The 10,862-nt window shown below is 41.6% G+C and overlaps 1 protein-coding gene across 3 annotated transcripts in view; it reads right to left on the bottom strand.

Annotated features, from left to right (window-relative positions):
- Positions 1-7,620: 7,620 nt before the first annotated feature.
- LOC126458396 (ubiquitin carboxyl-terminal hydrolase 45) overlaps positions 7,621-10,862 on the bottom strand; it is a 199,213-nt gene continuing 195,971 nt past the window's right edge. For all 3 annotated transcript variants that reach the window (XM_050095405.1, XM_050095404.1, XM_050095406.1), the window contains exon 15: positions 7,621-10,427. In XM_050095405.1, the coding sequence (XP_049951362.1) occupies positions 10,188-10,427 (240 nt within the window). In that variant the 3' untranslated portion in view covers positions 7,621-10,187. The remainder of the gene's footprint in view (positions 10,428-10,862) is intronic.

Below are 10,862 nucleotides of genomic sequence, written 5' to 3'. Positions count from 1 at the left end.
CAAAATGTACGTTGGTGGCGATAAAATCGTTCTGCAGTCAGCTTCAATTATGGTTCTCCAAATTTTCTCAACAGTGTCACCTTTCCCCCATTTGAGTTTTTGCATTATCTCCACAATACTTGCACACTGTTCGAACCTAACGGTAACAAGCCAAGCAGTCCTTCACCTACACATCAACTCAGCCAATGAACACACCCTTCAACTCCTATCCTTAATAAAAGTCCTCAATCTTTCCTCTCCCACATCCACACCGGCTGTTCAGAGCATCCTCCTACAGGCCAACTGCAAATTAGAACAGCATGCCACCCTCCACCTCAAAAAAGTATCCAATCTCCTGGTTTCCCACCTCCGGAAAGGCAACTCACTCACCCTTCACAACCTTTCGAGCAAACCTCAACCTCCTCTCATTGCATACAGACCCAGTCTCTCCCATCTACTCAATCTCCCACTTCCAGCTCCACTCCCCCCAAAACCTCAAAATTCTAATCAACACAATCTGGAACCACAACATCCTAATTCAGTAGTTAACCTTTCCTCCAAACCTCTCTCCCAATCCAAAACCTCTGTCCTATCCAAAGGCCTCACCTTCAGCCCCACTCCCAGATTCAACCAAATAGCCCCCGTCAAAGATTTACTGTCCTACACTCGTACACTCTGCTGGAAATATCACTTTGCCACGAATAATAATGATCCCAATCCTACTCCTAATGATCCAACTCCCCAAGACACTACCCAAATTGAACCCTGCCTGGAACAGTTCCGTCCTCCGTCACAGCGGGACCCACCTCCTCTTCCTCAAAATCACCCTCTCCAAACCTTCCAGGAATTTCTGACTTCCAGCCTTGCCTCTCAATCCTTCTTAAAAATCTTAATCCTACTCCCAGCATCACCACTGCTAAAGCCCAGGCTATACGAGATCTGAAGGCTGACCGATCCATTGTCATTCTTCCGGCAGACAAGGGTTCCACGACCGTGGTACTTGATCGTCGGGAGTATGTGGCTGAGGGACTGCGTCAGCTTTCAGACAACACTACATACAAAGTTTGCCAAGGTAATCCCATTCCTGATGTCCAGGCGGAGCTTCAAGGAATCCTCAGAACCTTAGGCCCCCCACAAAACCTTTCACCTGACTCCATCAACCTCCTGACCCCACCGACACCCCGCACCCCTACCTTCTTCCTAAAATTCACAAACCCAATCATCCCAGCCACCCCATTGTAGCTGGTTACCAAGCCCCCACAGAATGTATCTCTGCCTACGTAGATCAACACCTTCAACCCATTACATGCAGTCTCCCATCCTTCATCAAAGACACCAACCACTTTCTCGAACGCCTGGAATCCTTATCCAATCGGTTACCCCGGAAACCATCCTTGTAACCATTGATGCCACTTCCTTATACACAAGTATTCCACACGTCCAGGGCCTCACTGCGATGGAGCACTTCCTTTCACGCCGATCACCTGCCACCCTACTTAAAACCTCTTTCCTCATTACCTTAGCCAGCTTCATCCTGACCCACAACTTCTTCACTTTTGAAGGCCAGACATACCAATAATTAAAGGGAACAGCCATGGGTACCAGGATGGCCCCCTCGTACGCCAACCTATTTATGGGTCGCTTAGAGGAAGCGTTCTTGGTTCCTCAGGCCTGCCGACCCAACATTTGGTACAGATTTACTGATGACATCTTCATGATCTGGACTCACAGTGAAGTAGAACTCCAGAAATTCCTCTCCAACCTCAACTCCTTTGGTTCCATCAGATTCACCTGGTCCTACTCCAAATCCCATGCCACTTTCCTTGACGTTGACCTCCATCTGTCCAATGGCCAGCTTCACACGTCCGTCCACATCAAACCCACAAACAAGCAACAGTACCTCCATTATGACAGCTGCCACCCATTCCACATCAAACAGTCCCTTCCCTACAGCCTAGGTCTTCGTGGCAAACGAATCTGCTCCAGTCCGGAATCCCTGAACCATTACACCAACAACCTGAAAACAGCTTTCGCATCCCGCAAATAACCAGAGCCACTTCCCACTTCCTCATCCCCTCAAACCCAGAACCTCCCACAGAAGAACCCCAAAAGTGCCCCACTTGTGACAGGATACTTTCTGGGACTGGATCAGACTCTGAATGTGGCTCTCCAGCAGGGATACGACTTCCTCAAATCCTGCCCTGAAATGAGATCCATCCTTCATGAAATCCTCCCCACTCCACCAAGAGTGTCTTTTGCCGTCCACCTAACCTTCGCAACCTCTTAGTTCGTCCCTATGAAATCCCCAAACCACCTTCCCTACCCTCTGGCTCCTACCCCTATAACCGCCCCCAGTGTAAAACCTGTCCCATGCACCCTCCCACCACCGCCTACTCCAGTCCTGTAACCCGGAAGGTGTACACGATCAAAGGCAGAGCCACGTGTGAAAGCACCCACGTGATTTACCAACTGACCTGCCTACACTGTGAAGCTTTCTATGTGGGAATGACCAGCAACAAACTGTCCATTCGCATGAATGGACACAGGCAGACAGTGTTTGTTGGTAATGAGGATCACCCTGTGGCTAAACATGCCTTGGTGCACGGCCAGCACATCTTGGCACAGTGTTACACCATCCGGGTTATCTGGATACTTCCCACTAACACCAACCTGTCAGAACTCCGGAGATGGGAACTTGCCCTTCAGTATATCCTCTCTTCTCGTTACCTGCCAGGCCTCAACCTCCGTTAATTTCAAGTTGCCGCCGGTCGTACCTCACCTGTCAATCAACAACATCTTTGCCTTTGTACTTCCGCCTCGACTGACATCTCTGCCCTAACTCTTTGCCTTTACAAATGTCTGTTTGTGTCTGTGTATGTGCGGATGGATATGTGTGTGTATGCGAGTGTATACCTGTCCTTTTTTCCCCCCTAAGGTAAGTCTTTCCGCTCCCGGGATTGGAATGACTCCTTACCCTCTCCCTTAAAACCCACATCCTTTCGTCTTTTTCTCTCAATCCCTCTTTCCTGATGAAGCAACCGTTGGTTGCGAAAGCTTGAATTTTGTGTGTATGTTTGTGTTTGTTTGTGTGTCTATCAATCTGCCAACGCTTTCTTTTGGTAAGTCACTTCATCTTTGTTTTTTAAATATATTTTTCCCACGTGGAATGTTTCCCTCTATTATATTCAGATCATTTATTTATATAGAAAACAACAGTGGTCCTATTGTAACCTCCCTCTGACTAATCGGCCTACCCTGCTTGCGATATATAATATGCGCGTGGATCGCGTGTATGCCTAATGGATTTTTTCTAATTGTATAAGGCTATCTTTTCCCAGTAAGTAGGAGGAAAGTGTACAACCGACCCTTCTGATGGAAAGTCTACTAAATATATAAGTAATTAAACCAAACAGGGCTATAATTCGGAAAATGAATGTTATTTTGTGCATTCCCTCATTAACAACACTGGACAGAAAGGGGTACCACTGATCATGAATCCAAAAGTTACACTAATGAACAAAAAGGAAGTAAATAACGGTCGCCAGCCCACTAGGGCAATTTGCATCCAAAATCCTGTAAAAGATGATGGGAAATAAAAATATGTATTACTAAACACTGACATGGCAACTAAAGGTTGCCTCAATTTTTTTTAACACTAATTTTAAGTGAGTATGTAATGATAAAGAAAACTGCAAAGTCACTCTTACGTTATGTTTGGCATTATTTTGAAAAAGGCAGTCAAGTAATGATTTGAAAGTATGCAATTAAACTGTATGTTAGTACTGAACTTCATTATGTAAACAATGACTTTCAGTGACCTCAGCGTAAAGTCATCAAAGAAATTTACAAAAAAGCAAGCACTTTTTACTTTGGCGTTACTTATTTTGAAAATTGAATTCATATTATTGTCTGAACAACTGAGCCTTTTTTACTGACTTGAAAAGAATTAAAGACTAGAATACGTACCAAACCAAATAGCCATGTGCTCCATGCTATATGTAAAATAAATAGAACTTCCACACTCTTAATTTGTGCATTTCTTTAGATTTGGATGTTTTCCAGTGACTGATTCTCAAACTTGAAAAATGAAATTGCTTTACTTTGGTCATATACTGAAGCCTCTGTTGTACAACAGTTAATTGAAATTAGACTGAGGCTAAAATTCTTAAAAGATAAATTATTCATTAATAAATTGTCTGTAACTATTCAATTACAGAGTTTAACTGATTATTATTTAAATAACTAATCTTCTCAATCAAATCACATTCAGTTGTGCTGCTGGGTTAGCCGTTAATACTTTCTACCTATGAACAGTCTTACTTCAGTGCTGTGCATATGACAAAACTCGGAGCCAACGACGAAACTGTGTTGCTGGAACTGCTGCTGTTGTTGACAACGGTAGCATATTGTGGAGCCATGGCTAATCATAGAAACAAGCAATCGTAATTAATACAGCCACTTCCGCTCGTTCACTGTCCGTACTCCTGCTCTAGACATCTGGCTGACACGCGTACATGATGTCGCCGAAAATGGTACTCTCTACTGCGAGAGCGTTAACACCACACTTCCACACACTACAAGCACTGGAACCCATCTCCCACACTCTGCGCAACAACTCCCTACACAAAGATACTACAACACACAAGCACTGCTATTATGGTTGCTAGTCGATGCAAGTAACAATTTCTTTGGCTTTTTCCCAGAGCTTATAAGTTTCACAGTAAGACACAGATAAATACAATGAAATGTCAACAGACTTCTACCTAAATTTACACATACAGTGAAGCAATGTCCTTACTTATTAAAAGAAAGCATTTAAATTACAAATATTTACATACAATAAAAAAAATTAATAATTGGTAGCAGGTGCCATGTATCCTGCATTTTCGGTGTTACACTATTACACTTCCCTCGGGCACTCCTGACAATATTATTGTCTCTGTATATGGAGTATACAGCCACTGGCCGCATAAGTTTAATGTAAAAACCTTGACCAAGTTTCGATACCATCAAGAGTATCTTTTTCAGAAGGAAGTCACATGGTGTCATGTAATTAATGACTTCCTACCAAAGAAGATACTCTTACTGGTATCAAAACCTACTCAAGGTTATTACATTAAACATATGCAGCCAGTTGGCTGTATACTTCATACATTGAAAATTTGTTTATGGTTACTCCTGTCAGCCCTGTTTAAAATTTTGAGACATAAATGTCGTTACTTAAGAAGTCTTCAAGCCACTCACTTCTTCCATGTGCTTGTTGTACCTTCGTTACCAGTCTGCAGTGGGGCATCATCTCAAATGCTTTTCGTAAATCTAGGAATATGGAATCCGCCTATTGCCCTTCATCCATAATTCGCAGTGTATCATGTGAGAAGCTGACTGCTGCACAAGACATGTTTTCTAAAATTCTGTTGATTCTGATTCAAAATCGGAATACAGTCAAGAATTCTGCAGAAAATCTATGTTAAGGACATTGGTCTGTACCTTAGCAAGTCTATTCTTTCATCCTTCTTATACACAGGAGTCACCTGCACTTTTATGCAGTCGCTTGGGACTTTGTGTTGGGCAAGAGCCTCACGATAAATGCAAGCTAAGTAATATCAACAATAATATCACCATAAAGATGACATTGAGATGCAGACAGGTACAAAGAAAAGACTCTTGTGTAACATCCTTTTCACTGTGCCTGTCTGCAAATCAATGTGTCACCTTCATGGAGAGTAGCAATCTACCCTTTTTATAATATTGTTGAAACATTGGAACAGTCTGGTGCTATTATCAACCGGTGTTAAGTTATTACTGACTGATTTTCCCCATATGCAAACATTTAGGAATTCTGAATGTTGTGAAATAGTCATCAGCCAACTAGGGATGCTATTATCTCTCTAAACAAACAATGGCAGAAGCTAAGTTACAAATATTCAGTTAACAGGCACACAGATTATCCCACCAACTTTAAATGACCAAATGAAACTGTGGAAAACAATACTCATAAAACAGCATACGTAATTACAATTAAATCTCTCATTTTGGGGTTTAACACTTAAATGCCTCAGTTGCACTAGTAATCCAGATGACTGATGACACACTCCACTAGAACTAAGAACAAATGTTAAGTGAAACCCTCAATACTGAGCAAATGCTTAGTTGGGCCTGTAAAGGAACCAGAAAATGGCCACATCTTCATCATTCATACATACTGATTGAGTAAAAATGAATTAGGATAGCTGATAGGAATTAAATCCCACAGCTCTTGAATAAGTGTCCACTGGCTCAGTAGCTGTGATGTATCAGCCTGTCCTTCCTTTCTTCTTTTCTTGTTGCCGAATAAATGAAATAAGCAGTAAAATATTAATTAAACTATCAATAAATATAGTTTCAGAGCACCAATATGGCAGGCTTGGTTAAGTTAAAACACCAACACCCTCATATGTAAATATATTTCAGGTAATAAAGTTACATTTCAAAATAATCTCAAGAAGTATATGTATCTAAAACTTCACGAGCTAATTATTATGAAATATATTTAATGCTGACATAAAAATTATATGAAATGCACATTTACAAACCAATATAAATAAAAATAGCTGTTTACTTACAAGTAACGCCACTTAAATAAAACTTACAATACATCAATAAATAAACAAGTCCTTCAATAAGATCAAATACAACAATACAGACAATTCCTCTGCAAAATGCAGTTATCAGTCAAGACATTTCATCACAGGAACTGCACCCTAAACACAAAACTGTAACAATATTCTTCCACAAGAAAAACACTACTAATAATGTCTCAACTATTTTCCCAGAAAAAAAGCAAAAATGTGTGCAGGAAACTCTCAGACTACCATGTCAGAATGACATAACACAGTTCTAATAAGTAAATACAAGGGTGGGGGAGAGGGGTAGGGAGGGAAGGAGAGGGACAGGGGTAGGGAGGGATGGAGGGGAAGAGAGGTTGAGGGTGGGAGGGGAAGAGGTGGAGAGCTGGAGAGCTGGGGAGGGAGGAAGAGGGGGCAGGGGCAGAGGGGGAGGGGGAAGTGGAGAGGGGGAAGTGGAGAGGGGGAAGTGGAGAGGGGGAAGTGGAGAGGGGGAAGTGGAGAGGGGGAAGGGGAGAGGGGGAAGGGGAGAGGGGGAAGGGGAGAGGGGGAAGGGGAGAGGGGGAAGGGGAGAGGGGGAAGGGGAGAGGGGGGAGGGGAGAGGGGAGAGGGGGGAGGGGAGAGGGGGAAGGGGAGAGGGGGAAGGGGAGAGGGGGAGGAGAGAGGGGGAGGGGAGGGGAGAGGGGGAGAGAGTGAGGGGAGAGGGGGAAGGGGGGAGAGGGTGAGGGGAGAGGGAGAGGGGGAGGGGAGAGGGGAGAGGGTGAGGGGAGAGGGTGAGGGGAGAGGGTGGGGTAGAGGGTGGGGTAGAGGGTGGGGTAGAGGGTGGGGTAGAGGGTGGGGTAGAGGGTGGGGTAGAGGGTGGGGTAGAGGGTGGGGTAGAGGGTGGGGTAGAGGGTGGGGTAGAGGGTGGGGTAGAGGGTGGGGTAGAGGGTGGGGTAGAGGGTGGGGTAGAGGGTGGGGTAGAGGGTGGGGTAGAGGGTGGGGTAGAGGGTGGGGGGAGGTAGAGAGTGAGGGGAGAGGGGGAGGTAGAGGTGGAGGGGGGAGAAGGGGAGGGGGGGAAAAGGTGAGGGTGGAGAGGGTGGTTGAGGGGAGGTGGAGCAGGAGAGTGAAATATATATATCAAACAGCAACCCCTTGGACCAATTTAACATTAAGCAGCGTGCCACTGCAAGGTCACATGTCTTCCAGTTTCTACAAAGGTGTTGGTCCTTTTCATACGAACAATAATGCACCATTGGTCATTTGTAGGGAGATGTGATTACTACAATCATAATAGTGTTATGTCACACACATCCATTCAGATCTGCAGTAGTTGTTTAGGCATAGTACATAGAGATTGTGCATACAAACACAGACAGTGAAATTTAGATTTTACATTTAACAACATGCCACCATGCTAACATCATCTACTTGAAGTGTCGCAAACAAATTTTATACAGTGACACATTCTCTCGTGAATCTACATCATCCCAATATTTCCATATGAAACGAATGACATGCCACTTTGCATACAGTATAAAACACCAATAATTTCTCATTCACTGTATCGTGTCAAATAGTTTACATAAGTTATCACATAAAAGTCTGGTTTTCACAATTTCAATCTCAATACAAAATCCTCCTCTTCAGAGTTGGTCAGGTACCTTCAGCTCCTCATATCATTGTTAAAAATCATCGAACTAATGTATTAACATGAAATAACAAAATAACTGCAATTTAGATTCAAACTGCTAAACTGCTTTGTACCTTTAACAAGGCAAATAATTCTACAGTCACATCATTACGCCCCCCCCCCCTCCCCCCACACACAGCATATTACTGACCACTACAGTGTCCAGAATTTCCATCCTATTACATCAAATGTCTTTGTTCATCACACTTACTTCCATTTTTTTTAAAACATACCTTCACATAACTCACATTCATATAGCACACAAATTCTGAGAAATATTTTATACAACAATGGACATAAGTATGCAATACATTTCAATGAATTTATTTTTAAACTGTGTAAATATTTAGTTATAACTAATTTAGCCAGCACAATTTCTGGAAACTGTTTCCTTCAGTAAACAATTGAGTAGCATAGATAAGAAAACACAGATAAAGAGTACCTGCAGTTCAGAAATAATGGCCAGTTACATAATAATTTTGAGATGTGGACTTAGTATTTGCTTGTCACCATCAATTTTTTTTTCCTTCCGTTTTTCTTTTCTTGTGGCATTCGTAGAGATTGGCCAATTTTCCATCTGTTAAATAGCAACATTTTTTCTATCATTTCATATGAAACTGTCTTTCTTGTTGTAAACTCTTCACTGAGACTTACTGCTACCACATTGCTTCATCTCTGTGACAACATCTGGTATTTTCAATTTATACGAAACATGTGAGGAAAGGAATACGTAACTATAAAATGAATTTTATTCTGTACTTTCTCTTTTCTGTAACTTGCACTTCATTACTTCACCCTTTTAAACACCTACAGAATTTATAATCCAAGTTCAATAAATGAATACCTTCCCCGAGATGTTTTCTTAGAAATTTCTCATTAACACTGTTTAAATAACTGAACTTTCACAAACACATAATTTTGTAAAATTCTCCTCTTATCTACATTCAGTTTCACATATTTGTTCTTAGCTGTAATAATTAATGACTTTCTTATCACACAGCTCTCTGCACACAGCATAACTCAGTAGTACACAGCAAGAGGAATACAAATATGACAGAAAAATGCCGTATCAGCTAACACTTCATTTTTGAGAACTGATATAAAACCAAACAACACAAAAAAGAAGTGTTCTCAAATATAACAGAACAATGTACCATTTTTCCATTACATAAAGATAAGAAGACAGATGGCCTCAGTCAAAACACTAACTACTTGCCCAGAGCTACACAACAATTACACCAGTATTTCTGACTCAAAAATAATGTCAACTACCACAGAGATTTTCCTGCACACACAAAAAATAGTTATGTAGCAAAACACATCACAACAGCAACATTAACAACAACTGAAATGCCAGCACGACATGAAGGAACTTTCTTATGGATGAAACCTCAACTGTTTTGGCAAACATGGACAGACTTCCTTATAAGGTAGGTACTAATGAATCAAATATGACACTGATCATGCAACATTCACTCAAATGAGAAGGATCATCGTTCTGAGCAACACGAATATACCACCAACAAAGCATTTCTACACATCAAACCTTAATGGCTACTATGCTTCAGAAAATCTCATAACAAAATCCTCAGAAGAATCTGCAAGAAAACAGTGTAAAAGATACAGTACACGTGAACGCGCGCGCACACACACACAAACACACACACACACACACACACACACACACACACACACACACAGTTCAGAAGGGTTACTTCACAGTTTACTACATGTGGAGGAATTAAAATAGTTCTGCTCAAAAATGTAGGGATATTTCTTTTCGGGTGTTGTAATCTTACATTCATAGAACTAAATCATTATAACAAATAAATATCTTCCAACAAAATAATTGATACACGCTGGCAAATAAATGCCATCACCTTGCACACCACTGAAGAACACACACACACACACACACACACAGTCTTCACCTGCTACCATATGCGCTCATAAAACAACATATATGCCTGACTGCGCATCACAACCTCTTCTTCAACTTCTCTCACTCTAGAGTCACTGACATAATACCAGCGACCTGGTGGCGGAGTGAACGTTCCACCTTCTGCAGTGCCTTGTGCTTGGCTCTTCATTGCCTGAGATGTATTTCTGTGGGAACCTTGTGATGTGGGGACAAATGACCAACGGTAATCATCTTCCGACAGTATTGGTCGCACCTGTAATCAAAAATTTTTATTCTTCAACAAGTTTGTGACAACTTACAATTACACATTAGACACGTGTGTGGACATATTACTATTGCTCTCAAAGTTTCACATACAGGTTACAACCTCCTGCAGAAATTCTACATAACAGTTACAGCACTACTGTTTCAAAAGTGAGCAAACCTAGGATGTCTTATCATATTTTTTGAGAAAAAGAAATGAGAAGTCTTGACGATAACAACAAATATGCAATATTTTAATGAATGCTTGCTTTAAAAAGACACAAAAAATGTAATCTAAAGTGACATAAGAGATGTGAAATACCTGAAAGGAGGAATAACTGCAAAATTATACATGGCCGATAAACTTTACTGTAATTTTTCACAGAGGTGCAAAGACTATCACTTGCTTTAAATGCTTATAAAACAAATTTAAAACTGTGCACTC

Source organism: Schistocerca serialis, chromosome 2 (genome assembly GCF_023864345.2).
Source record: "Schistocerca serialis cubense isolate TAMUIC-IGC-003099 chromosome 2, iqSchSeri2.2, whole genome shotgun sequence".
In the NCBI taxonomy this organism is placed as follows: domain Eukaryota; kingdom Metazoa; phylum Arthropoda; class Insecta; order Orthoptera; family Acrididae; genus Schistocerca; species Schistocerca serialis.
Note: the sequence above shows the minus strand (reverse complement) of the source record. Positions and strands in the feature narration are given on the sequence as shown.